The following is a 26,887-nucleotide window of genomic DNA, read 5'->3' as shown; positions in this document are numbered from 1 at the left end:
CGTTTTCAAGAAGGGTTACTAAGAGGAAAGCCGACTTATAAATATTTAAATGTTTTGCTTAGATCCAGTTCCACAAAACTCATGCCATAACTTACGGCACACTTCAAGGTCTAAATAGGATACATGTATGTATAGTCCTCACTATCAACAAAATGTCTGTTGGGCTGCCAAGGATAGCGCCCCGAAAAGTGTCAGGCAATTGCGTGCGTTTATTGGAATTTATTGACACTCGAGAGCTGATCGGGATAAAAACAGTTACACAAACGGAGAGTGATCCTCGAATCCTCGAAAGGACACGGCCAGGTAACCAGGGCCAATCCAGAGTGTAACGGCGACCTTCAATGATGGGTATCATAAATTGTCATCACATAAATAGTGGCACAACAGGACCAACCGTATCCCGGGTGACATTTATGACTCTATTGACCGTCTGCCGTTGCTCCTGATTTTCTCGATGCTGGGCAATCAGTGTCCCCTTACACGTGACCCGATCCCATATCTTAATAAGCAGTTAATGGTAGCGGTAAGCGATTCACAAACAAAGCTAAGTACAGATAGATCTCCTATTTAAAAAAGGGGAAGTGTTAATGGATGCTTCGATAAGGAAACAATGAATAGGATATCGCTTTATATTGGGGCGAAAATCGGTATATAAATGGGCTATACTATTGAAATTACAATACAATATTCATGTTCGTATATCACCCAGTAAAAAGCCAATGGCATTTACATAAATACATATCGCTAAGTCTTTATTTAAAATATTGGAAAGAACCGATTACAATGAATGCTGTGATCAATTATTATATTATTAGCTAAGTCACAGTTCCATAAAGTTTACACACACAAAACATTTGCCTAAGACAATCGATCAATGTCCGTCTGAACTGTGACGGTCCTCCAAAAATGGATTACAAACTAAGTGCAATATGAAATCATCAATTTTACAACCATCGAACGCGGTTATCTAATACTTTTTGCCTTGTGGTTCGTTTAATCGTGAATTAGTTGTAGATATTTATAATCAATCACAAAGTGGTTAATATCGGTGTGAGTTCCGTTGGGGATGAGTGTTGAATATGATATTATTTATCAGTTGCAGGATGGTCCACGTGGGTTTGATTAAAATTGTTGCAATAGTACTCTGATATGATTACTAGCTTTGATTCCGAATTTACGACACTGTTTTGTGGGTCTGTGCGAATAAATATTAAATTAGCTACAACATGAAATTAAGAAACTAAAGGCTACTACTTTTATAAAGTGAGGCGATGTAGTTGTTAAGAAATTATTAATAAAAAACACAAAAAGGGATTTCATTAATTTTGTAAGTTACTAAAATCAAATAATCGAGCAATGTTTGCCCTTTCAGCATTTTGTACATTTCAACCTAATCGCCTCACCCCAATGTATAATATTACTCGATAATGCCTAAAGCTGCGAGCACACAAAAACGCACACAATGCTGGAAATACACCCTCACAATTGGTTTAATCCGGTTGCATTCCGGATTTTATCACTCATGGAAACGCGAATATCTCCAATTCGAAGCCTAGAGCGTTGTGGAGGTCACCGTACTAACACCATGGACGAGAATGGTGGGCGGCAACTCGGCGGTCAGTTCGGTTAGCAATTCCATATAGCTAGCGCTGCGTTGCGCGAAGTCCGGCGTCGAGAGCTTTGGCGGAGCAGCCAGATAGATGAACGATAGTGCCGTCTGATCCGAACGCTCGCGTATGATTTGATTGGCACGCTGCATGTAGAGAAGGGAGCGATTCAGGGTCTCCTCACCCACCTCGTCATCCTCCTCCAGCACAACATTGTCCGCTTGAGCGGTGAATTGTTTTAGGGTGCGGGCATGGCGGGTAAAGTCGGTGTCCCGGCTCCACTCCTGGATCTCCACAATGTCGGCTGTGATGCGCAGCTCCTTAAGAGACTGCTCCAGCTTCATCTTCGAGAAAATCTCCATTTGCGGTGCCTGGGTGTCAAAAGTGCTGTGTAAAAAAGTCAATAAATATATTAAAAGTTTAGAAACTTATGTCTCCACATTACTAACCCCACTGTCCTCTCGTCACTGGCCTCGCACAGGAAAATTCTCACTCTCAGATGCTTCCATTTGGCCAGCATTATCACCGCCAATTGCATCATAAACAAAGACACCATATCAAAGGGATCTCCAGATGTTGGATTAAATATATTGATGGGCCAAACGTCAATGTACTTCACATGCTTGCTTCTGCGTTCAATAATGTACACTAAAAAATGGGCTCATAAATTAAAAATGAATTTTCCACTCACATGGAAATAAAGTTCTTGTCCAATCTTTGGAAATTTCTGCACAAGCACAGATTCTTCTTCATCCGAAGGGTGTCGCACAGGATTTGAACGTATTCCTGAATTTGGAATTGCTTGGGATCGCCATCACGTCGAATGGGAAAGTTTTGAATTTCGCCATTGTTGAAGTCATCGGTTTTATAGGGGGAGGAACCGCTAAAATAGGTTCATAGATAAGTTTTGTAATTTTTGCAGATAAAAAAGTTATACATACTTTTGAAAGAAATCCCTGGGAGCCTCGCTGTCGTAGAAACCCAAAATAATTGTGTTGGGCTTCATGGCTCCAATTCCCGATAAACGAATCAGGTGCTGGACTCCCTCGCGGATGGTCCGACTCAAAGTGACCTCTGTAAAGGCTTTTACTTTCATGTGATCTAGGAACGACCACCACTGCTGGTTGTCCTCGGCATCTTCGATGCCCTTGAAGTCACCCAATTTCACATGACCAATAATGTACAGACCGCTCTTTTTTAGGTCATTCACAAAGTCCACCAAAGGACAGCAGGAACGTGGTGATGACACAAGTAGCAGGATCTGCGGACGCCAGAACTTAACGTGATCCTTGCGGGGATCCAGCATCAACAGATACTTCCGCACCTGGTGGAACATCAAAGCCTGGGAGATCGAACCCCATTGGGCTGCCTGAGTGGCAGGCGAGAACAAATGTAAAGCAATCACCAGGATGAGGCACAGTATAATGCACGAAGAGGCGTAGATGAAGTTAATCACAAACATCATGATCAGAGTACCCAGTAATCCAACCAGACAGGTGTGCCAGGTGAAGAACTTAAATAGCGGTCTGAAGTTTGGAGCTCCCGTAAGTTCAATGCCCAAACAAGCCAGGTTGGTGGCTAAGTAGGAGAGCATGAAAAGCACCGAATTAATCTGGGCGATGATGTTGAAGGATCCAATCAGCAGAATGCACTCCACGAGACACCAGCTCACCGCAACCGCTGCGATGGGATTTCCCTTCCAAGTTCCATGAATCACAAAGTTCAGAAGGCTGCCAAACACTTGATCCTTGGACAATGCCTCTAAAATCCTGCTGGATCCAATCAAATTGCTTAGACTTGTTGAAAAGGTGGCGGTCAAAATGCCGATTGCCGTAAATGGAGGCCACAGATTTACAGGCATCAGAAACAGGTAATTGTTCTGCATTGTAAAGTACGGAGTCGTACAGCTCATGAGGAAGGACAGGATGATGTATGAGACGAAAGTAAACGCCACCGCCGAGAGAGTGCCATAGGGAATACTCTTTGATGGGTTCTTCAGTTCTCCGGACATATTCGCTCCGGCCATTATTCCAGTGACTCCGGAAAACAGCACACCGAAGGTAGTGGAGAAGTCTACTTGTTTGCCATTCGACGTGTAATCGCGACCATAGTGGGATCCAAGATTATCTCGCAGCGTAGTGGCATTCAGTCCTGTATAGTCGAGAAAAGTTGTGGTATTATATAAAGTATTGTCTCCAGGCATGGGGATCTGAAATAAAAGAAAAAGAGTGAAGTATAGTGTTGATACCGCTAGAAAGGTTGTATACATGCTTAGTTATTTATAACTTGCGATCCGGCACGCTCTTTCATGACTCAAACCTTCTTATCAGTTTATTCAGCTTATTGTCTGCCTCGCGAGTATTAAAAAAATATATTTGAATAGATTTTGTTTTTTTAAATAATTGACTTTTAGGGCCGACCTTGAGGTAAAGATGAGATCGTGGATAAACCTTATTTTTAATCAGTGATCTGTTAGTCACATGCAAAATGTTAGGTATCATCAAAAGACATTTACTTTTCAATATATACGTATAAGCCCTAATCACTGGCCAGTTATGATTCAAATACGAAATTCTTGTAATTATCAGAAAAACATTTCGGTTAAATCCCCTTTAAGTATTTTAAAAATAAAATGATTTGTGAGTCAGCTTCATAAATGCCGCGCATTAATGGTAACATTTCTGACCAACTTTAAACAAGTATTTATCACAATGGGTGAGCTCTGACCAAATATTTATAATAAGCCTGATTTGATCCCTAAATAGACTAGATATCAGTATCACATTTAAATTGATAAGAGCAACAGGGCTTTTCCTCAATGAGCAATCGCTACACAGAAAAAAAGGAATTTCATCTTATACCATATAACACACATATTGGTAATAAAAGTTTGCTTCAAAATTAAATGAGAGCTATGCAAAATTAAATACACCATGTATATATCTGTAACTTATCTTATAACCATCTAATCATTTCTGCATATATTAAGTTCACGATTTGTAACTGCATTTAAATTGTGCAAAGGAGTCTTATCGATACTTGGAAAGAAGAGTGTACTAAAAGATATCTTACCGTGTTATTGGTGGCGCCCACAAATAAGAAACTAAAGTACGTGGCGAACAGGCAAACGGTCACTGTGCCCAAAATAAGCACTGACGTCTTGGCGAACAAAGCGGCGCCCACCAGGCAAACCAGCAGTTGCAGGGTATTTATCATGCTGCTGGTAAGGAAGCGCCACCAATCTCCATCCGGTAAGTGGGAGTCCCCGCTCACAAAATGGCCACGCGGCCCGAAGTTATCCATGATACCCTCAGTGCAACCGGAAATGGCCATTGCAGATCCCACCACATTGGCAAAGAAGAAGAGGGTTCCGATCGAGCCACCAAACTCCAGTCCCAGCGTTCGACTTATCATGACTGAAATAAAATACAAAATAATAAAATTAATTATATAGTTAATGTACATGATAAACTCCAAGAACAAGTGTATATGGTTCCAAAAATAATGTGATAAAAGTAAAATCAATTATCAAAACAAATATTTTTAACAACATATAGTCACTAGATTATTATTGTTTACAAGTCAGAGAAAATTAAAATTAACTTTTGTGGTTACTGGTTACTGGTTACTTTTCCCTTTCAACTGGGTAACAAAATCACAGCTTTTAATAAATGTAGGTTTGTATGTACATACATACATAGATGAATATATAGTTCAGAAAGTATTACAACTATATATGAAGAGATTAAATAATTACTAATGTATAATTGCATTCTTGTGCACAATTTCTAACACAAATAAGTTAGTAACTCACAATAAACTCCCCCTCCTTCAATGGCTCCATTTGTAGAAATGGCGCAGACAGAAGCCACCGTGAAGAGCAAAATTCCGTAGGCGATGAGGAACTGCAGCAGGGTAACGTACAGGCCCGCATTTCCGACGATGTAGCCTGAACAAAGAAAGTTAAATAGTGGAAAAGACCGAGATCAACGGACCATCACAACAAGTGTTTTGTGACGTCATCGCCGCACTTACCGACTCGGATGAAAACCAAAGCACTAAACATGGACAAAGCCACCGGACTGAAGACTCCGGCAAAGGTGCCGAGCGTACGGCCACTGCGCTCCGGGTCCTGCATTCCGAACTCCACATATCCGTCGCCATCCTGCGGGGTGTGGGGGCGATCTCCACTGTTTTGGCTGCCGCCGAATAGAGATCCAAAGCTGCGGAAAACACTGCCCGTACGACCGCTCCGGGAATTGGCTATGGGAGCCGTCTCCTGCTCCGCGGAGGCGCTCATCTCGATGTCCGTGGTGCGGGTGCGAGAAATCCGGAAACACTAAAGACGTCCAAGCGAACGCCTACAATTTCCTGCTGTCGCAGGCCAATAAGAATAATCACAACCACGGGCAGGGAACAAAAACTTTTTAATGGGGTTCTTCAAGCAAATGGAATTTACAAACATACAATTACCACTCTTATATGTCTTTCTCATTTTACAGCTATAATAGGCAATCACTTGTGGTTATTAGATTGGATAAGTAAGTTTATGAGACACTAGAAGTTTCCATAGTGAAGGTATTTGTGGATTTTCAAGCCCCAAAAACCCTTTCTACGACCATGTTCTTAAAGTCACTCAATTAATGTGGCAGCCCTCTTAAATATACTAAAGGATAGAGCTTAATAAATACTGAACTTTACCAATAATTGTACAGTATATATCGCATATATACGATATTCAAATATCCTTCAGATCTTTACACAATTATAATAACAACCAAACTCCAAATTACAGTTGGATCTAACATTCTGTCAGTCTTACAACTTTATCAAAATGCATTGAATAAAATAACAAATACAGAAGGATATCTTAGAATGGAACAATTATTTTAATGTTATGTTTTTATGATATATTATGTTAAACTAACATATTTATAATCTTATCCGGAAGGCAATCACTTTAAGACAATTAATGAACTGTAATTAATTAAAAACAAGTAAGGAGTTGAAAATTGTTGAATGTTACAATAAAAACCGATAAAGCAAACTTAGTATATTATGCATTAATAATGTATGTTAGCAAATATTCATATATGTATAATGTATGTCAAGATATTAATAATTAAAAAGTCTGCTAATAAGAATCATTTAATGAATGACCAAGCACATTGATTGTCTCTAAATATAGTACTTAATTGGTCGGCCTTCTTAGAAATTGATAATAAAATATAGCTCTTCAAAACAGATAAGTTATAGGTTTTCTACGGGCAGCTCTTCTATAAAAGTAAGTGCCAATTGGAGAATTTTTCATTAAACTGATACAATGAAGGTCTTGCAAATCGCTCTCGTATTTTCGGCTATTGTGGCCATAGCCTTCGCTGCAAACGCCAGTTGGGGGGCTAAACTGTCCAGCAGTAAGTTGGTCAGCACTCAGAACGTGACCATCCACAAGAAGGCAAACCAATATGTGAGCAGTCTCATCATTTTCCCCCTGACGGTAAGTAGAGTTTTGCCTTTTATCGAGAAATATTTCAAATCTTTTTATACCTAATTTAAACAGGGCCAGACCAACACAAAAACCATTCGGTACATTAGCATAACTGATAGGTTTACCAACAGTTCGGGACCGTCTTCCACCTTGTGGTCAGGTGGTCCAGGATTCATTAGTGCCAAGGTCAATGTCACGAGCCAGCTTTCCCAAGGAGTCAACGTGACTGCTCAATTTTGGGTCGATGCCTAAGCTTCCCGGATAAAAAATCGTAAAATTTCATGTTTTGTAATAACTAAAAATATAATTCCGAATTGGTAAATAAATATTTTCAGAGCTCAAGAAAATCTAATAAAAAAGACATGTCGCAATCGTAGACAATAGTATTGTGGGGTTCCATACTAAACAATTTATTGTGTCAAAAAATTAAGTCTATTGGTGATTGCTGATACAATTCAAATTTGTAATTTATGTAAATATACAAAAGTTGCTGGGAGAAAGTTGATTGCTCTTATGATTAAAATGATTTTTAAATTTTTGTTATACAAAAATAAGAAAATATGTTTTATGACACTTAAGGTGCCTCAGAAACTATTACATACATAATGGAAATAATTAATTTATATATAGTTCGTGCAAAGACATTATAATATTATTCTAATGTCTTTGGTTCGTGGCTGTTACAATTATTTTAAAAAGCCAAGCGAAACTATCGATGTTTTATTACCGATAGTCGTTTCTAATGGGATTTATGGAACGGTCCTATTATCAGCTGTTTATTTCCGCAAGCCGAAAACGTTTACAAGTCTTTAACTAATTTGGAAAGAAACAATGGTTAACGATAAAAAGCGTCGCTCGCGATCACGGGAGCGCCACAGGGAGGATCGACCGGCAATGGGCAATCCCAGGGATCGCGAGCGGGAGAGAGATCGTGTGAGGGAGCGGGACAGGCAGTACGAAAGGGAGAAGGAAAGACGCCAGCGCCGGTCGCGTTCCCGGTGGGGTTTACTTTTAATTATGGTGAAATAAGTGTAATAAACAACAAACTCTTGTGTTTCAGAGAGGATCGCAACAGGCGAAGATCACCCGAACGACAAAGGCCTCGTGATAATGTCCGAGAGCGGTCAAGAGAAAGGGGTGGTGTCGGTGGTGGAGGAGGAGGTGCAGTGGAAAAGAAGGCCAAAATGGAGTCTGGCGATGCCCCACCAAAACCGTTAATTGTTGACGAAGAAGATCAACAGGATGGCAAGGATGCAAAGCTGAAGAAAGAGCCCCTCTCGCTGGAGGAGCTGCTGGACAAAAAGAAACGCGAGGAGGAAGCCAGAAGCAAGCCAGTTTTCCTCACGAAGGAGCAAAGAGCCCTAGAGGCCATCAAGCGACGCCAGGAGGAAGTGGAGCGACAGCGAGCTGCCCATGATGCTGCCCGTGAACAAATGGCGGCCGCCAGCAAGGTTAGTATCTCTATGGGCACGGCCATGGCTTCGGGAGCTCCGCCGCCGGCGATTATGGCACCGCCACCTAAGCCGGATCGGCGGGAACGAGGAGGTGGTCGAGATCGAGGCGACAGGAACGATAGGGGCGAGCGAGGTGATCGAGGCGAGCGAGGCGATGACAAGCGAGCAGAAGACCTTACCCACAAAGACAAGGAAAAGGAGTTAGAAGCCATCCGAGAACGCTACCTGGGCATTATCAAGAAGAAGCGTCGTGTTCGCCGACTCAACGACCGCAAATTTGTTTTCGATTGGGATGCTGGAGAAGATACCTCCATTGACTACAACAATCTCTATAAAGAACGCCATCATGTCCAATTCTTTGGCAGAGGAAATGTGGCCGGCATCGATATTAAGGAACAAAAGCGAACCCAGAGCAAATTTTACGGAGATCTCCTGGAGAAAAGGAGAACCGAGGCAGAGAAGGAACAGGAGAAAGTGCGACTAAAAAAGATGAAGCGCAAGGAGGACAAGCAGAAGTGGGACGATCGACACTGGTCCGAAAAGGATAATGATGAAATGACTGAACGCGATTGGCGTATCTTCAGGGAGGACTACAATGTTACAATTAAGGGTGGGAGAATTCCCAATCCCATCCGAAGTTGGAGTGAGTCCGGATTCCCCAAGGAGATCATCGACATTATCGACAAAGTGGGCTATAAAGAACCCACGCCCATTCAAAGACAAGCTATACCCATTGGTTTGCAGAACAGGGATATTATTGGCGTGGCTGAGACCGGTTCCGGTAAAACATTGGCCTTCCTCATACCCCTGCTCTCTTGGATTCAGTCTCTGCCCAAAATCGAGCGTCTGGAGGATGTGGACCAGGGTCCCTATGCCATTATCATGGCTCCCACGCGTGAGTTGGCCCAACAAATCGAGGAGGAAACAACCAAATTTGGACAACCGTTGGGCATACGAACTGTGGTCGTTGTGGGCGGTTTGTCAAGAGAGGAGCAGGGCTTCCGCCTGCGGTTGGGCTGTGAGATTGTCATTGCTACTCCAGGTCGTCTCATTGATGTGCTGGAAAATCGGTATTTGGTGCTGAACCAATGTACATACATAGTCCTCGATGAGGCCGATCGTATGATAGACATGGGCTTCGAGCCAGATGTTCAAAAGATCTTGGAGTACATGCCCGTCACCAACCTGAAACCCGATACCGAGGAGGCTGAGGACGAAACGAAGCTGATGGAGAACTTCTACACTAAAAAGAAGTACCGCCAAACCGTGATGTTTACGGCAACGATGCCTCCGGCTGTGGAAAGATTAGCTCGGACGTATCTTCGGCGACCGGCAACGGTTTACATTGGATCTGTTGGAAAGCCGACAGAGAGAACAGAGCAAATAGTGTACATGATGGGCGAGAACGACAAGCGCAAGAAGCTTATGGAGATTCTTTCGAGGAAAATCGATCCACCAGTTATTATCTTCGTTAATCAAAAGAAGGGCGCCGATGTTCTGGCAAAGGGACTGGAGAAACTGGGCTACAACTCGTGCACATTGCACGGCGGCAAGGGTCAGGAGCAGAGAGAGTATGCTTTGGCTGCTTTGAAATCAGGCGCAAAGGACATACTGGTGGCTACCGACGTTGCTGGTCGTGGTATTGACATCAAGGACGTGTCCTTGGTTATTAACTATGACATGGCCAAGACCATCGAGGATTACACACATCGTATCGGTCGTACTGGTCGTGCTGGCAAAACCGGTTGTGCCATTTCGTTTGTCACCAAGGACGATAGTGCTCTGTTCTACGATCTTAAGCAATGTGTGTCTGCAAGTCCTGTCTCGACCTGTCCACCGGAGCTTATGAATCATCCGGAAGCGCAGCACAAACCGGGCACGGTGGTTACTAAAAAGCGCAGGGAGGAAAAAATATTCGCCTAAACTGGCACATCTTCAACTGAACTACTTTAGGTTAAATATAAAAACTAATAAAGTTGGGTATGCCCATGGTCATGACTTGGCAACCAAAATTTCTTTCTGGAAATAGTCGTTTTGAAAATATGAATACAAGTAACATTAGATTGATAACCCTTTATTTGAACAGGTCTCATCTTTGTAATCTCAAAAAGAAGGCATTTCTGCTCTGCTTTGAGTTCAGAGGCAGATATTTGTCATAAAAGTCCAAGATGATTTCCTCCATCTTAAATCCGAATTTCTGGTACAACATTACGGCCGCGTTGGTGGCGGAAACGTGCAACGTTATGTCCTTGGACATACATGTCTGGATAAGATGATATAACATGAAGCTGGCAATGCCACTGCGTTGCCAACACGGGCGTACCGCCATGAATGAGATGTAGGCCTCGTTGTAACCTACATCGGGCACAAGGAATCCGCAACCGATGACCAGCTTCTTGTACAACGCCACTACGCTGTAGTCCGGGTAGCTGAGGCACTCACTTACTAAAAGGAAAAATGTCATTCATATGCGTACATTTTAAAAGCTAAGAAAAAAAAAGTGTGAAACTCACCATCAATATTAGGCCAAAACGTACTTTGCAGTAAGGCGTTTACCGCCGGAATATGTTGCGGTCTTACAAAACAAAAGTCGATGGTAGATCTTGTGGGATGAGATCCGTTTACTCGATGCTGCAGCTCGCACATTAGCTTCAACCAGGGAGGAGCCATCGTTTCGCTTCGAAAGATGAATGGATGAAGAACTCTCTGAGAGTAGGGCGATTCAAAGAGCTCGTACTGAGTGCATCCCGCCAGGCGGGCATGAAAGGAGCTCCTTGCATCCTGCCTTGAATGGGCTAACAATTGATATCTGTCAAGTATTTCGGCCTTCTGATGACCCAGCAGCTTTAAGCGTGCTCTTCCCAGGGGGTCTATGTGCTCGTCCAAGTTGAATATGTGGCGATTGTGGTCCCTTTTCCACTTTCGAAGGGAAAGTTTTCGGTATAGACGCCGAACATAGGCAGGTATGGATATTTGGCATTGATCCTCCAAAGAAAATATTCTATCTAGTCGTTGATACAACTTCTGTTCTTCGTACACACTCATTAGTTGGAGATTTTCGACAGGAATGGCCACGTCATCCGAGTCCTGCGCCTCCTGCAACCAAGGCCAATTTCTCCGTGGTTGTCTTACAAATCCACTCGGTTTGCAAGGCTCTAAGAAAGAGGATTTGCTCTGCGCCACGATATCTTCATCTTGCATTATCTCTTCCAGTGGTTCCTCTTTAATGCTATCGCTTGCCTCTTGCGCCTGGTAATTGGTAACTTGAACAATGCGGGGCTGATAGTCGGGTGATTCTCCCTCTTCTGCCTTTTCATCCTCCACCTCGCCCTCCTTTTGTTCCTCTCTGCTTTCGGCTACAGTTTCTTCAGTTGATTTGGGTTTAGTCTCTACAGTGGCATTCGGTATAGCAAAATTTGTATCCATGTCGAAAAGACCGTCACTATTTAAAGGTGCCTGGAGCAATGGTTCGGTCATGAAGAAATCATTTTTACCCGCTCCAATCAGAGGTGCGGGCATTATGCCTGGTAGGCTACCAAACATGGTAAAATCATCGCTTCCCAAACTTTCAGCCAGAAAATCCATCAGGCCTGCTTGGACCATGCTTAAAGGCTGATGCTGTGGTTCTTCCTCCTCTTGACTTGGTGGGGCTATAATTTCTTGAGGGGCTGGTGCCGCTGGAAGCGGTTCTGTTGACATGGGCACAGGTAGTGGTAGTACCTTTGGCTGACGACCCATATAAGGGCTGGAATAAAAATTAAACGATCAGTTTAATAAGTACACATAATTTTAAACAAATTTAAATTATATCTTACATGGTGCGGGCACAGCCCTCTGTTGAACTGGTTTTCTCAGCTTCCACTTTAATAAGCGATAAGTTATCCTGGGTATTATCCGTCACTGAGATCTCGCTGCTACAGCTGGTCTCGTCCGCTGCGGGCAACCGCTTCTCAATACGCATTTGTAGCCGCTGCTGTTGCTTTTTCTCATCTGAAAAGTGGTGAATTGTAAGACCTCATATTATATTAGCTTTAATAGTACTTACATTCTCTGAGAACGCTTCTTGGTGTTAGAAAGGGTTTGGCCAGTTTCCACCAGCCGTGCTCCTGAAAGACATCCAGACCGGACTGAAAGTATTCCGGACTGTTGTGGGACAGAGCGCCGGATACGGAACCAGTCCATTGCTTGCGACGCCGCCTGGACAAGAGGAGTACATTGGAGGTGTTTCATTTTTCTATTACTAACACTTACACATTGGGACCGAATATGTAATTCCAGTTCTTGTCCACAAAGCTGATGATGTGCGTGCGCCAGTGGAAGAATCCATGGTGACCCAAGCCCTTTTGTTTGATGGACAGATTGTAGAGCGTTAGGGTGAGCACCAACAGCCAAGGAATCCTTTGGCGCAGGATCACTTCCTTTATGGGTTCTAAGGCCGTGGCCACGGCTGATCCCTGGGCTTTATCCAGCACACACTTGACGCACGTGAACTCAAAGAAAACGTCGCCCAAAAGATCTCCGGGCGTGCTCGCATGCGGCAGGCATTTGATGTGCACCATCCGCCGGCATTCCTGACACTCCAGGTAGTTGTCGTCCTTCACCGGCAATTCACAGTAGCGGCATGGTCCTTGGGGATCATCCCAGTTACTGGGACGATTCATTTAGTCGCTAAAACAGCACAATCTGCAAGGTAGAAACAATCAACAAGACAATGTGTTGTTTATGTGTTACCGTTTCCTAGTTTTCGACTTATACCAAATTTAAGGAACGCCAAATTTAAAAAATACCAAAAACTCTTACTTTGCACGGGTTACATTTGTAAGCGTGTGTTAAAAGAATTTAAATAATGAAAGCAAAAATAAATTAATTTGTATTTTTAATTTCACTCAGCCAAAGTTTTATAGATCATATTTTTATTAAGCTTCTAAGTTAGAAGAAGTGCATTGCACTTGAAGAAGACATCAAAATTCGCAGACCCAAATATGTATGCTATGTATTTCTAACTATAATCTCAAATATTTTGCTTATATGCTAATAATTCATTCATATTTGAAGCTAAAGCACTCTTAATTAATACAAACACGAGACAACGCTATAAACTATTTCCTCGTGTATCATATACCTTACTAGCTACTTAGCTTCTTTTTAACGTTTTTTTCCCCTTAGAAATGGAAATTTAAAAAAAAAAAAAGGGGGAAAAATCAAAAAATATCTACAAATTTTTTAAAAATATGGAAGTGACAGATTTGGGCGGCTTGTGGGCGTGGAAGTGGGCGTGGACTGAAACAAAATTGCACTGCGTCTCTATAATCTGCTTGGACAATCTTTACTTTCTAGATTTTAAGTTCCCCGAATCACAGATTTTATACGTACGGAAAGTAGGATATGGCTTAATCACTCGTCTGTGATCCTGATCACCAATATATACATATATACATTATACACTCCTTTAACAAAGCTAGCATTTCCTCTCACTGTACGAGCAATGGGTACACAAATTCGTTGCATTGCTTTTTATGCTTATGTCTAGAAGCATGTCATAGAAGTCTCCGCTTGATTAGTGTCAGTCCAGAACTGTCGGTTGATCAAAGATGCGGTTGCCACGCCCTCCGTTAACCGCTCATCGTGCACTACCCACCGCCCTGCGTCCTTTGGCCATGCAACGAAAATGACATTAATGGGCTCTTTACGGCTTACGCATAATTAAGGCTGTTTCCGGCAGACTCGGCCATTGGACCTGGACCTGGACCCATTGCTTTTGGCCCGGTCAGTGTGTTGTCTTAAGCGGGCCTAATTAGGCATCGCCGGCTGTTGCGTTCTGGCGGAGCTGTTGCTTCTGCTGCTGTTGTGTGTTTGATGAAGTGCATGATTGGTTTACGGGCTTAAGTGGGATGGTCGGAACTGCAGTTCGGATAAAGGGGGTTTTCAGTTGCGAATTAAAGCTATACGGATCCTCAATATTTTTTTTTGTTTTTTGAAAATTACTTTCGTTTTGTCAAACGAAGAATGCCCTAATTAGTACAGCGAATCATGCGGCTTATATCTATTGGTCATATTTACGATTTCACTACACCAACCACTGGTTTTTAATTCAGTTTTTCTTTCTTTAATTTCCGTAAAGCCCAACGAGTTAAATTCCTTCAACCTTCTTGTCTGCCGCCCTCGAGGAAATTTTAATTTTATTCGCGACTGCCCGCTGGCAAGTCGAAAATGGCGAAAAAATATGGTGAAATAAATTAATTTGTTGGCACTACAGCAAAAAGTACATTGCTGAATTTTGTTTTAAAGCACTACTATATCTTAGTACTGCGAGAGTTGAAAAGAGTTCCACTCACACATTCCTTAAAGCTCGAGGGTAAATATTTTTTGGAAAGAGCTTGACAAGTTGAATAGCCCTACTTGCTGGTTATGACATTTACAGATGAGATGCTGGTTAGAATTTGTTTGGCTTCCCTTTTTGTCCATAACTACTCTATTTGTTCTCAATCAGTAGACTTATTGCACCTTTGGTCCACGGCTATTTTGTTGACCGTTTTCCGAGCGATTTAAGGCCAGGTCCTGCCGCAAAGGGAGACGTAAGGGGACAACTGTGGGGCATCCCCATCGAGAGGGGCAAACAAACGCCGTCTGGCTGTCACTTAATCGAAGCCATTAGCGTTATTAGTGGGGAAGCTACCAGCCGATGCACTGAGAAAAAACGATTTACGATGCTCGATGAATATTATATTAATTAGCTTTAAATTAAATCGCACTCCGGTGTGTGTCTGGACTTGGGTCTTGTTTAGTAGATACAAAATATAATTCAATAATAAAATATAAACTCTTACAATTATTATATACCTAAAAACTTGTATAAATACATATATTTTAAAAAGAATTTTTATTGATTTACACGTGATTCTAGGTATATATGTGTACCGCCATTATTCCCATGCCTGACTGGCGGCCAAGTAGAGGGCAAAGAGTGTCTGGACATTGTGGATGTAGTCCGCCTGCGACTCCAAAGGTCCGTCCACTCCAAATCTCTCGCAGAGCACTCCCACGTAGTCAGCTAGAGAAATGTTCTGCTGTAGGCAGGATCTGTAGGCCTGATCTAGGGCATTTTTGGTTTCCTCATCGCCAAAGGACCTCGGCCAATCCTCCAAGAGGGCATCTATGTCCTTTCTGGGCTGTGCATCGTACATAGATTGGGTCATATGCACTTGTTCAACCTCAGTGATCCACTTATCTATATCCTTGGCCGATCGGGCGGTGGGAATCAGAGATGCGGAGGAGGCATGACGGGGATTTCGCCCCATGCTTCCACTTAGTACCGACCGAAGTTTCATGTTCAGGAGACTGGGCTCACTTTGAGCGCCAGAGGGTTCATCGAGCAACCATAAGCCCAATTTCTCCAAGTGATCATTCAGCTCTTTCTGGCGTTGGGCCTGCAATAGTGGTGGAGCCTGGACTTTCAGAAGAGCATCCACATCACCCACGGCGGGCACAAACTCGGGGATAAATGGTTGCAGGTGGAAAGGAGTATCGATCGTTTGCGGGGTGTATTTGACGATATAGGGAAAGAGTTCCTTGAGTTCTCCGGGCACGGACAGATCTTCCCATTTATCGGGACTCATGATAAAGGATTGCTCATCCTGCCGCTCGGATCTAACTGCTCCACCGGCACTGCCCCTCATGGGAAGGGTTAGCTTGTGATGTGGTAACTTGGCTCCGCCTCTTGCTCCTCCGGATCCCATTCCAGGCCCCATTGCAGCCTCCTCGCTGCCGGAACTCATGGTGTCATCCGGTACTGGCTTGGAACCCCGGTTACTTCCCGGCCGCTTTTGCATGTTCGGCCCGGGAACCAGACCCGTCATTCCCACGCCCATGGTCATTCCCTGGGGCAGGTGCATCTCGCTGTCATCGTCATCCTCGCTGTCCTCCGCCTCGTCATCGTGGTCAATGATGTCCTGCAACAGACCATCGTCATCTGTAGAGTTGTTTTGGAACTGCTGAATTGGAGAGTGATGAAAGGTGGATGACTAAAGTGACTTTAATCAAATAAAAGGGATTTGGACAAGTAATTTAAATGTAGTATTTTAAACGGAACAGTTTATATAATATTATTTTTCAAGGATTTATTTTTAAAAAAAATTATATATACTATACAAGATTTTTATGTATTTAATTTGCAATTGAATTCTTATATTCATTTCCACTCACCATTCGACGGTGCCTGCCAGCGGCTGCTCTTTGTACACCTCCAGTGGCGGCTCCTTCCACGCCCCCTGCTCCTGCTCCACCCCTTGCTGCCCCACCTCTAGCACCGCCTGGTCCTCCATTTCGGGGCTCCATTTGAACACTGCTGAGATGCTTGGAGTCGGGTCCGCCGATTGTGATCTCCTCGTCGTAGAAGTTCATGGCCGCGACCAGCTGCGAGGACCTGATTGTGATTCAGATTCAAATAGCTCTCCAGCTGCGAGTCCTCTCGAGCTATTCAGTTTCCTTTCACCGTTTTCCTGCCCACTTCCTGGCTTTCCGCGAAATTCGCACAACACTTGCTTGCAATTTTCCGCTCCTTTTGCAGGTGCAGGTTCCTCGTCCTTGTTTCCTATCTTCAGAACAGAGTTTTCTTCTTTTTCCGCGTTTTCCGCTTTGTTTTTCCTGCTTTTACTTGCTTACCTGCTGGAAACTTGTCAATTGCTTTGGCCAATGCCGGTGTCGATGTCGATGTGGTCGTCCTGACAACACAACCCAGTACGCTGCACTTGAAAAAATATTGCCCTGAGTTTGAACTGTAACACAGTAAATATTTGTTGGTTTTTAGTATACATTACTTTTTGAAATAATAAGTGTCTAATTTATTTTACAATTTTTCACAATTTAGGGAAAACACTCTTTAAGGAAAACACCCTTGATGTGCACATTTTCTTCCTGTGCATCAAGTGGTTGTTATTGTCATATCCTTTTTGGCCTGCGTAAACACAGTTGAAACAGTTGCCCTTTGTTATGGGCCAGGGTTTTAATTACATTCAATTTTTGAACCGATTTACCATCGGCGATCGTCCATAGTCCGTTTAAATAATATGTAGCTACTGTTTAAAGAGAAGATCATGGCGCCGATTTATTAATGAGCGTGCGATATTTAGGAAACTTTTCAAAGTTCCCATGAAAGGCTTAACCAAATTGGTTTACAAGACGCCGTCTTGCCGGTTCTTATTTTAAAATTTCAATGGTTAAGGTTTCAAAAGGTGATAACGAGGGTCTAAATAACATACATATGTGGGTTTTTTTTTTTGAAATAACAGAAAGATCTAACAACTCTTTTTCCTTAGCGAATATCCCTTTCCTTGGACCATACGACACAAATCTGTTTTTGTCCGAAAAATTCCCATCTGAAATTAATGTATGGATATACACAAAAAATAAAGGTAATAAATATATAAACGACTATTATATTTTCATTCATTAAACCGAAAAACGCGTGGTTGATTATAATTTGGAAGTATTTATGCACCAAAATGTAATCAAAACAAAAAATAAGATGTTCTTTTTCATATTATACATCAAGCTTGTATGTCCTAGCATTGTTGTTAAGACTATTTAAATATTTAAAATTAATATTAAAATTTTAAATATTCGTCAATCTATTTTTACACTTAATATCAACGCTCTATATAAACAAACATCTTAGATACTCTTTACTTCAGCACTTTTAAGTTAAAAGTTTTAACCATATATGTTTCCTTTTTTTTAATTGAGCACTAGCTTTATAATAATTTTAAGTCATAAGAGAGGACGCAGATTATCATTAATTTTTCTTAGATCTTGAAATGTATTATTTTAGATATTCTATATTTTTGTTAAAACAAATATGCCCCTGCTTCCTACGATTCATGGGTAGCACACTCTGTTAACGTGCTGTTAGCCGGAACTAACAGTGGCGGGAGATCGAACGGCCACACTGACAACTTGTTTTGCTTGCCATACATCGGCATTCGGTTTTTGAATCTTGTGGCGTGCGGACGTAACGTATCTGCGACTTTTTCGTCTTTGGGCGCGCGTATATTGGTGCCGTTTTATCACGCTATCTTAATAACAGCGATAACAGCAGCAGCATCCGCCACTAATTAAATGCTGAAGTGTCTGTGTGTCAATTGAATCTGTACGACTTTTGATTGAATTAAATTGCGAATTACAAAACACAATAGCAATCGGCAATCGGCATTTAACGGTTATAAAGCCGGACCAGTGCGGTAATAAAAACAATTTGATCGGGTGCCAAAAGATATTTTTGCACACACTCCTTTTTTGGGATAATTAAAAGGACAGTGTTTCGTCCCGTGTGTGTCCTTCCGGTGGACTGAGTGTGTGTGTGCAGTGGTTGCGGAGGAATTTCTCATTAAACCGGCGCTAAAAGGATTACGAACCCGTTCCTCTTCATCAGACCCGCGGACCGAGTAACGGTAAGTTGCGGGGGATTCCCCCACATACATTTATATTATCACACAGACGATTATAAAAAAGGCTTAATGGTTAGGAAAAAGCAATAGGTGTGAGGGAAACTTAAAGGCTCAAAGGTTAACCTGTTACACTCTAGAGATACTAAGTAAATTATTTTGTTCAAAATATATACATGTAGTAATTGTACAGCCTTAGGGAATTTTTTCACTGTGTACATCTTTAATTCCTCATCCGTTTTATGCGTTGGCTTTTCACACGACCCTCGCCAGAGTCGGAAAGGGTTGACCATGTTTCGGCCGGGGTCAATATGCTTCTGTTGAGGTTAAACCGTTCTAGGGGAATACAAATCCCACCCCGCTTTCACCTCCCACATACCACCCCTCCCCTTCCCCAGACGCGCCAAACAATGGAACCCCCGAAAAGTGCCGGCAATAAAACGAAATTGTTTTGAATTATTGAGATCTGGCAGAAAGAGCGGCCTGTAACCGGATGGTACCCTCCAGGATCGGGTTTTTTTCATTTTGTTTAAATATAATTTATATTTGGCGCATTTATAGCCAGGACCTCGGGACCCGGAAAAGGACTGAACACTCTTATAGGTGTCTGGGGGCATTAACGGTTAACATGTTTGCGGTTTTTGATTGCTGCCAAGTCCTTTTATCAGCCCATAAAACGAGGGTCTCCCAACGCGTGCCCCCCATTTTTGGGGCCATATGTTGGGCGTGAGGAAGTTGAAAGGGGTTGGATTTTGGGGTGGGTGCTGTGGTTTTCGCAAATTGGCAAAGGTTTTTTATAGATTTCAGAGAAGTAACGACCAGTTTATCAATTTCGTGTGCAGCTTTAGTCACCGCCCGATAAGAGTTGTATGCAAACTGCAAATCGAGTCGCTGCACTGACAGCAACGATAAGTATTAAGTGTGGATAAAAAGATGGCTATTAGTTTGGTTTGTTATCAAAGAAAGTATACAATCCTAGTTTTGTATACAAGTTTTAATACAAGTAACGCAAAGGCGTAATTTTCTGCAAAGAGATTGTTTAGAGACTTACCATAAAACCATTAATTAAGCCATCCTCATGCAACAGAAATACACTTCCCATTCAAACTTACGTTAAATTAACCGAAAATCCATCCACCATTAATATCGAAGGGCATCATTTTCGCTTTCCTTTCTCTCCGCACTCAATTGCAACCTTTAGCCAATATTGAGATTCATTTGCAGCGAGGAGAATCTAATTTCTTGGTCAAGTCAGAGGTTATTAGCCATCCACATGCAGCATTCGACAGCCCTGCGTGGCTAATTAATTTCCATTCAGTAAATGGAAATACGTATACCATAGAAAACCACAAATTAATTTCCGACACAACGAGAGGGAGTGAGGAAAAGACGGACAGATAGATGTTGGACTGAATGTAGCTGTTAGATCTGCAAGGAGAAATTACTGTGGACAGTACGTTTCATTTGTATATATCTACTAGTTAGTTACTTCGAAGGATTAGTTACAATTAATATTTTACCTCAGAAAATATTACTTCAATAATTTATTAAGTTTGTTTGTAAATACATATTACATGTGTAAGTGTTTCAGCACTAATTTATTTGAAACGCGCTGTCCAGAATAACCATTTGTTTGCGGCCAATATAAATTCCTCGAGTTTTCTCTGCCATTTTTATTTGTATTTGCGGCCGCTGCTATTGCTGTTTATTGTAATTTTTTATGGTCCATGGTCTATGTTTCTTCTTGGCCTCATAACTAGCGACTGGCGACTTCGACCTATATAAGCGATTCTATTGTGCGCAACGTGCTTTGGACATTTCGCAGCCAAGGCCTGAAAGCAGACACCAGCGAGCATTTCCACTTTCGCTTTTCATTGTGTGTGGAAATGGAACATAAAGGAAAGGCAACGAAAATGTTTGCTTATCTCCTTGCCTACACATTTTTATGTGTGTTGTGCTTTGTTTTCTGGGCCCTGTTGATGGGTGTCGGGGCTTAAGGACTCTCCTTTTTGGATTTTTTTGATAGTCATCAGCATGCAGAGCCACATGGCTGCTTCTGCTGCTGCTGCTGCTTCTGCCACTACCAGTCCACCCACTCCTCTTCTAATCTTCTTCAAGTTCAGCGAAAGCGAAAACGTGGTTGGAGGGTCACCATGAACATGAAAATCGTCCTACGGTTGAAAGTTTGTCGTTTACCCACAGAGGCAACGAATTATGCCAGATTGGTTTTTATTTAAATTAGTTTTAGATTCCTCTGGCCGGAGCGCCATGGCTCCCATGTTCGCTGAAGTGTTAAAACAGAAGATACTGAAATTGATTTTCGGGCTGAGATTGAGAACTTGCGGCGGCTTCGGCTCCGGGATCCCTTGGCTTTATGGCCAACTCAGCTGTCCCCAGCCGCCAAACGAGTTCCACAGAAGTTCGGTTCCATACAAAATAAATAAATAAATAAACAAAATGGTCTGCTCTGGGGGGGCTGAGGAATCTGATTTCAGTGTCGTCTATCAATGACAAATTGCACATGATTTTTACTGTCTAGCAAGCAAATGTTTTCATACGCTGGCTGCTGTCGCAAACTCTTTGGCTGTTTTGTTATTCTTCATGTTTCGCTTTTTATTGTGTCTCCAAGTGTCAAAGCACCCCTTTTCAAGAGAGGCAAGTAATAATGAAGTTTATTAAATGCCAATTCAGATCCACATCAGATAGCCCATGGAAAGTTTGGCAAACAGAAAATAACACACAACTCTTGATTGCCGGGCAAACTTCTTTCGTTAACCTTTTCGGCTGACCCGGGTCTCTATTTCTCATCAGCATAATCCCGAGGGGATCACAAGAGGAAAACACACACACAACTTTCCCAAGCCAGTTCAAAATGAAAATAAAAAAGCACCTCCACACCCAGCCACTCAAAGATAGCTTTGGTAAACATCTCTGGCTGGAGAAACATCTCCCTCCCAGCCAGTCGTTGTATCATTTATCACAGCTTACACACCAAAAATATCATTTACATGGCAAAGGCTGTGAAAACGCAAAGTGAAATGAATTATGTTGGAGGTGATGAAGTTATCAAGGCGCCATCAACGCCACAGAGGCAGAAGCGCTTCAAGTTGTCAATGAGATTGATTATTTAAGAGGCGGAAAAGCGCCAGCCATTTTCTCAGGTGGCCATTAATGATTAACGCACCTTGCAAATCATAAGCTGATAAGCTTTGCTTGTGGATAATACATTTAAAAAAAAACCTTTTCCACAGTAGAAATAAGACACTATAGATATAAAATTTAATAATCAAGCAAAATCCTTTAAACCAAAAATTGTAGTAGCATTCAACGGTTTAGTACAAAATTTAAAAATCAGCTCGACAGAATACAAATTATGTTGTTATGTTCCACAAAAAAGAAAGACTTTACTTATATTCAGCTAAGCGCACAATCGGCATAGATTACCTTTTGTGGTCAATATTCCAATTCAGTTTAAAATGATTTAAAAATTATTGTTGGATTGCGAAAAAAAACTAGATCAAGTTCGTTAGCCTAAAACTGTAACCGCATCAGATATTCAAATCTTATCAAAAACTATCTTAAATTCCACTTGTTTGTGGAGAGCAATATTTAGCCATTGGGTCTAGACTGGAACTTGCTAATAGCCAATTTCTAAGAAAACCTTTCGTATTGTCTGTAGCTTTGATTGTTATATCTTCACCGTCGTTCTGCTGCCTCATAGCTCTTTCGCTTTGTCATTCTTTGGCATTCCAATAAACAGTTCTAACGCTTTTTGTTCTTTTCCTTTGCCACCGCATGATTGTTATTATGCTGACCCATTTTGCTCGGTATACTTTGCGTGATTTTCAATTACCAAATTACTGACCCCAAAAACGATTACTAAATATGCTCAAACAGTACTTCATAACTACCAGCAAGTCTAATAGTAACCACAAGACGATTGCTTTATCAGCGAAACGTTAAATGGAGCAACATGGAGCACAGTTAGAACCGAAGAAAACAACTACATACTACTATTGACTTGGAAATGTAATTCAATTCCTATGCGTATCAAAATCCATGGGGGGAGCGGGAAATGGGGGTTTGTGTTTACTTTAGATAACCTATCTAAGAACCAAAAAATAAACCCTGCCCCCTCCAAATACCAATACCCTTGGGATCGTCGGATTTGATCGCAGGCAATACGAAGAAATCGCTGTCGATTAGTTTCGATTCCCTCATATTTATTTTTCCACCAGTTATGAGCTAACCAATGGATTGGACAGGTTGGCGCTAACGATTTGAAACGTAGATTCATTAATAGGACGTATCATCAATATCTACACAGGAGAAATTCAACTAATAAATTTGCTCACTTGAATTAATATATTCTATTAATTTTATACATGGATTTTAAAGTGCAATAGTTATTTCGGTTTTACCATTTTAAGATTTAATTAATTTTTTCAGCTTTGGGTTGAATATAATTTGAATGGCGTGGTTTTTTTGTACATATGTCTACCTGTTGCTGTGTTGTTTTCAGTGTACATACGTATTTCTATATATCTTCCCCCAAACCTTTATTTTATTTTGCAATTTGTTGAGGCAGTCAGTTGTTGTTGACTCTTCGCTGAGTCAGTCCCTCAATGTTCTGTTCTTTCCGCTGCCTTTGTTGCTGTTCGACTTTTATCATTTTGATGTCATCGAGCGGGTTCTTGTGCTCATAAAAAATCGTCTTACGGTGTCTTGCTTCTTATGAAACCTTTTTCTTCTCCACTTTTAATTTTCCATTCTTGTTTGTTTGGCTCGAGTTAGTTGAGGCGTCAGCTGGTCGCACCATAATTTTAATTAAAAATCGCTTAAAATCCTTGGGAAACTGTATGATAAAAAGAAGGGAAAGATTAGGATGCATAGATAAAGTAGGCAAGGGGGTTGAGTTGGAAGGTGACTGGGTGTCAACACGTGCCAAGTTGTTTGTGTGTGAGTTGTATCTGGGAAAAGTTTTGAAAACTTCGTGAAGAACAAATTGAAAGAGTCGAAAGTTGCAGCCAGCTAAAGTATCTGCAAGATATAAAAAAACACCATAAAGTTTAAACTACATTGGCGCATGCAGTTCGGCTCCTATCTTGCTTTCTTGTGTGACACTCTGCCGAATTAACATAAACATACGGATACAAATTATATTATATAATTGCCCGAAGGTGGACCTTCTAACTCAATTTCCTCCCGTCTTTTTCCCTCGGTGGTGTGTTGTGGGGTGTGCCACCAGGGCGTATGATGAATTTGACGCACGTGCATGTCACACGTCAAAGTGGTGGTTGTACTGCTCGTTGTAGTTGCTTTAGGTATGTTTTTGTTATCCTGTCAGGATTCGCTGATGGCGTTGTCAACATGCTGCCTGTACCGCACCGTCGGCTTCCCTTTTTACAATATTCCTACAATCAAGCGGCAATTTTAGTTTGTCATAGTGTTTGCTGACAAAATGAGGGTCAACTTCCGTCCAGCGAAACTGGGAAGTAACAAAGCAGAAATTACATTGCAATAAGATGCCTAATCAGCATACTTACTCGAAATTGTTAGAGTGTTCACAGGTATTAACCGCTTAAATAGACAAAATCATATTAGTAAAGTATTTCAGATAAATATATATGTGTATATATTTAAATGCCCCACAAGGGTGTTCAGAATTTGGAACACTTTCAAGGTTCCTTTCAACCGATTCCCACTTGTACATTTCCATGTAGCACTTCCCGTTGCCTGTTTGTGCATATTTCAATCATACTTGTTGTTGCTGGCGTTGTTATGCCTGCGGCTTACACAGACAAATGCAGGATTATCATACGCACCGTTGACCCAAATTTTTTAAACCAAACCAAAAAACACCCTTGAATCAGCAAGACACAAAGACGAGCCCACATGGCGAGGCAGAGTCATTTTGAAAATAATATATTTGGCAGCACGTGCTGAGCAGAAGGAGAGGTGGTAGAGACTAGAGGGTTGCCATTCATTATGCTTAGTTTTTGGGGCGCGGTTTTGTCCCCTCGAATTGGGTCAGCCCCTTCCAGAGACCCCAACAATATATGCAGTTTATATATTGTATAAAAAATGGGCGGCATAATGGAATGGCAGTTTCCAGCGAGTCGGCTTCATATTCTCATCCCAGTTGGCCCTCGAGGGCTCACACTGATTCGCATTCTCATTCTCTGTCTTTGCTCATTAGGAGACAAAGAGCGACTTTCACTCGGCCCTGCCACTTTAGCCAGCTTTTAGGCGCTTCGGCTAATTATGAGGAAGAATTCGTCCAATCTGCAGTGCCCCCTTTTCTCCTGGCGAAAGTGTTGGCAAGTGAACTTAGTTTCGGAGGATGCATTTTATTTACGACAAAGTGAGCTTGCCGCCAGCTGTGTGCCACAATACTTGAAGGGGCAAGCGAGGGGTCGGGGTTTGCGACGCTAAGAGCAATGGATGTGGCAAATTGTCTTTCTGGCGGAGGGGAGAGATTAATTTATAAGCTTTCTGGGGAAATCCACTTACCAAGAGAGAGGGGTTAAAACTTTGTCTAAATGAAATTTAGTGGAGTTGGGTTGTCCTTATGCGAAGCGAACTATTGGTATACAAATTTACTCTATCCTTTAAACTTTTTTAAGTTAGTGTCATAATATTTCAGACAATTATTTGCATGTTTCCTAAAAAAGCTAATTTAATACCCAATTCCTATCTGCATATCATTCGATATCTAAATCTTTCCCTGCATTCAATCAATGTTCATTCAGAGCACTGCCTATTAGGCCAAAGACCCCATCGAAAGTTGATCACTTGAGCAGCCAAATGGCTTGTCTTCTTGTCTTGCCTTGTCTTGCCTTGTTTAATTTCTGGCCAGCAGCTAACAAAGACTAGATTTTGACAGCTCTTTCTCTCCGTTGGCCATAGAAGGCGGCCCAATGAGCCTTACATAATCCCGCTGGCCATTGAGTGTTTCTCGCACATGGCGCTGCTGCCCCATTGTTTGTCTGTCATTACTAATCCAATTAGTAGTTGTAATAGAATGCGGAGCGGCGCGAAGGGAGAGGGGGGGAAAGTCGCGGGTTGCGCAACCCAGAAACGTGCCCCAAAGGAAATTGGGTCGAAATGTGGCACGAGACCGCGAGTGGCGAGAATCGAAGCCACTTGCAGCCAAGTTGCAAGGGAAGGGGAGCAGCATGTCAGGGGTAAGCGGCTTACCATCAGCTACTTAGCAACCGGCATTGTTTCAACGACTATGCTAATGATGCTCGATGGTGATATAAGCGGCCAATGTGCATCCACTGCACCCAGCTGTGGTGGGAAAAGGTCAAGTTCAGTCCATGTATCCACATCTATGTGAACTGGTTGCGATCGAGACAAAGTCTTGGTGTTCTATTATCACGCAACTTTAAGAAAATCACTTTTAAAAGAGGTTCGTATGCAGGGCACATGCTAGGAAAATGAAATAAATCATTATCATTTTATAAAATATTTTTTATTATACTTTAACCCAAAAGACATTTTTTATTGCACCAAAAATATAATTTTTTGAGTGCACTCTTAAATGCAGTTAAAGGTTTATTAATTACAGAGATATTCAGAATTTTCCCGTTTTATTCTAATTACCAAAGTGGGATTTTCTTGATGCTTTTATTTCACTTCGATGAAATTCAACGTAAATTATGACCGCAATCGCACTCGTTGACGTCTGTTTCTGTTGTTTATTTATAGTTTAATTATTTGCTTGTTCGACTGTATTTAGACAAGTGTTATCCCATTTATAACTTGGCTTAATGTGGGCATTTAATTAGCTGATTGTCAGTGCACTTCGTGTTTTTATCGGTTCGGCGAGTGAACGTGCTGTTTATGACACTTACGCAGATGTGGGGAGTTTGTAATTTTGGTTTTTAATTTTAA

At 41.8% G+C, this 26,887-nt stretch overlaps 6 protein-coding genes across 9 annotated transcripts in view; 3 read left to right on the top strand and 3 right to left on the bottom strand.

Moving 5' to 3' along the window:
- Positions 1 to 730: 730 nt before the first annotated feature.
- On the bottom strand, positions 731 to 5,981 carry LOC122612465 (solute carrier family 12 member 9). Of its 3 annotated transcripts, none has more exons than XR_006325617.1 (8): positions 5,643 to 5,981; positions 5,422 to 5,556; positions 4,680 to 5,023; positions 2,549 to 3,816; positions 2,299 to 2,490; positions 2,057 to 2,236; positions 1,422 to 1,994; positions 731 to 1,195 (listed from the first exon to the last, which is right to left on the bottom strand). XR_006325617.1 is itself a non-coding variant. In XM_043786109.1 (7 exons), the coding sequence occupies exons 1-7, from the start codon at positions 5,905 to 5,907 to the stop codon at positions 1,553 to 1,555; spliced, it is 2,826 nt and encodes a 941-aa protein (XP_043642044.1). In that variant the 5' UTR covers positions 5,908 to 5,981; the 3' UTR covers positions 731 to 1,552. The 3 variants fall into 3 exon arrangements, 1 of the variants encoding a protein (XP_043642044.1); XR_006325618.1 differs by having other exon boundaries at positions 1,460 to 1,994; XM_043786109.1 differs by having other exon boundaries at positions 731 to 1,994.
- A 949-nt stretch (positions 5,982 to 6,930) lies between these two features.
- On the top strand, positions 6,931 to 7,444 carry LOC122614594. The gene is made up of 2 exons (XM_043789198.1): positions 6,931 to 7,104; positions 7,168 to 7,444. Exons 1-2 carry the CDS (start codon positions 6,931 to 6,933, stop codon positions 7,345 to 7,347), a joined length of 354 nt encoding a protein of 117 aa, XP_043645133.1. The 3' UTR covers positions 7,348 to 7,444.
- Positions 7,445 to 7,849: 405 nt separating this feature from the next.
- On the top strand, positions 7,850 to 10,575 carry LOC122612749 (probable ATP-dependent RNA helicase DDX23). The gene is made up of 2 exons (XM_043786561.1): positions 7,850 to 8,093; positions 8,156 to 10,575. Exons 1-2 carry the CDS (start codon positions 7,927 to 7,929, stop codon positions 10,470 to 10,472), a joined length of 2,484 nt encoding a protein of 827 aa, XP_043642496.1. The 5' UTR covers positions 7,850 to 7,926; the 3' UTR covers positions 10,473 to 10,575.
- Positions 10,576 to 10,627: 52 nt separating this feature from the next.
- On the bottom strand, positions 10,628 to 13,265 carry LOC122613403 (cysteine-rich protein 2-binding protein). Its single transcript, XM_043787563.1, has 5 exons — positions 12,801 to 13,265; positions 12,595 to 12,746; positions 12,365 to 12,539; positions 11,063 to 12,294; positions 10,628 to 10,994 (listed from the first exon to the last, which is right to left on the bottom strand). The coding sequence occupies exons 1-5, from the start codon at positions 13,208 to 13,210 to the stop codon at positions 10,639 to 10,641; spliced, it is 2,325 nt and encodes a 774-aa protein (XP_043643498.1). The 5' UTR covers positions 13,211 to 13,265; the 3' UTR covers positions 10,628 to 10,638.
- Positions 13,266 to 15,472: 2,207 nt separating this feature from the next.
- On the bottom strand, positions 15,473 to 16,949 carry LOC122614741 (intraflagellar transport protein 46 homolog). Its single transcript, XM_043789389.1, has 2 exons — positions 16,752 to 16,949; positions 15,473 to 16,537 (listed from the first exon to the last, which is right to left on the bottom strand). Exons 1-2 carry the CDS (start codon positions 16,947 to 16,949, stop codon positions 15,473 to 15,475), a joined length of 1,263 nt encoding a protein of 420 aa, XP_043645324.1.
- A 1,596-nt stretch (positions 16,950 to 18,545) lies between these two features.
- The window catches only part of LOC122613247, a 40,306-nt gene continuing 31,964 nt past the window's right edge, over positions 18,546 to 26,887 (top strand). For both annotated transcript variants that reach the window (XM_043787339.1, XM_043787338.1), the window contains exon 1: positions 18,546 to 18,994. The gene's annotated coding sequence lies outside the window, so the exon portion shown is untranslated. The remainder of the gene's footprint in view (positions 18,995 to 26,887) is intronic.

This window comes from Drosophila teissieri, chromosome 2R, assembly GCF_016746235.2.
Source record: "Drosophila teissieri strain GT53w chromosome 2R, Prin_Dtei_1.1, whole genome shotgun sequence".
NCBI classification, from domain to species: domain Eukaryota; kingdom Metazoa; phylum Arthropoda; class Insecta; order Diptera; family Drosophilidae; genus Drosophila; species Drosophila teissieri.
The sequence above is the reverse complement of the archived record's forward strand: the minus strand, read 5'-3'. Positions and strand labels throughout refer to the sequence as shown.

Bases quoted from the DNA above. Each gene is read 5' to 3' on its own strand.
- LOC122612465 (XM_043786109.1), bottom strand. From the start codon at position 5,907: ATGAGCGCCTCCGCGGAGCAGGAGACGGCTCCCATAGCCAATTCCCGG. The intron at 3,817-4,679 runs GTAAGATATCTT...CTTTTATTTCAG, and splicing joins TGGGCGCCACCAATAACACG to ATCCCCATGCCTGGAGACAA. The intron at 2,491-2,548 runs GTATGTATAACT...AACCTATTTTAG, and splicing joins CCCAGGGATTTCTTTCAAAA to CGGTTCCTCCCCCTATAAAA.
- LOC122614594 (XM_043789198.1), top strand. From the start codon at position 6,931: ATGAAGGTCTTGCAAATCGCTCTCGTATTTTCGGCTATTGTGGCCATA. The intron at 7,105-7,167 runs GTAAGTAGAGTT...TAATTTAAACAG, and splicing joins TCATCATTTTCCCCCTGACG to GGCCAGACCAACACAAAAAC.
- LOC122612749 (XM_043786561.1), top strand. From the start codon at position 7,927: ATGGTTAACGATAAAAAGCGTCGCTCGCGATCACGGGAGCGCCACAGG. The intron at 8,094-8,155 runs GTGGGGTTTACT...CTTGTGTTTCAG, and splicing joins CAGCGCCGGTCGCGTTCCCG to AGAGGATCGCAACAGGCGAA.
- LOC122613403 (XM_043787563.1), bottom strand. From the start codon at position 13,210: ATGAATCGTCCCAGTAACTGGGATGATCCCCAAGGACCATGCCGCTAC. The intron at 12,540-12,594 runs GTAAGTACTATT...ACCACTTTTCAG, and splicing joins AAGAAGCGTTCTCAGAGAAT to ATGAGAAAAAGCAACAGCAG. The intron at 12,295-12,364 runs GTAAGATATAAT...TTTTTATTCCAG, and splicing joins GAGGGCTGTGCCCGCACCAT to CCCTTATATGGGTCGTCAGC.
- LOC122614741 (XM_043789389.1), bottom strand. From the start codon at position 16,949: ATGAACTTCTACGACGAGGAGATCACAATCGGCGGACCCGACTCCAAG. The intron at 16,538-16,751 runs GTGAGTGGAAAT...CCAATTCAGCAG, and splicing joins CTGGCAGGCACCGTCGAATG to TTCCAAAACAACTCTACAGA.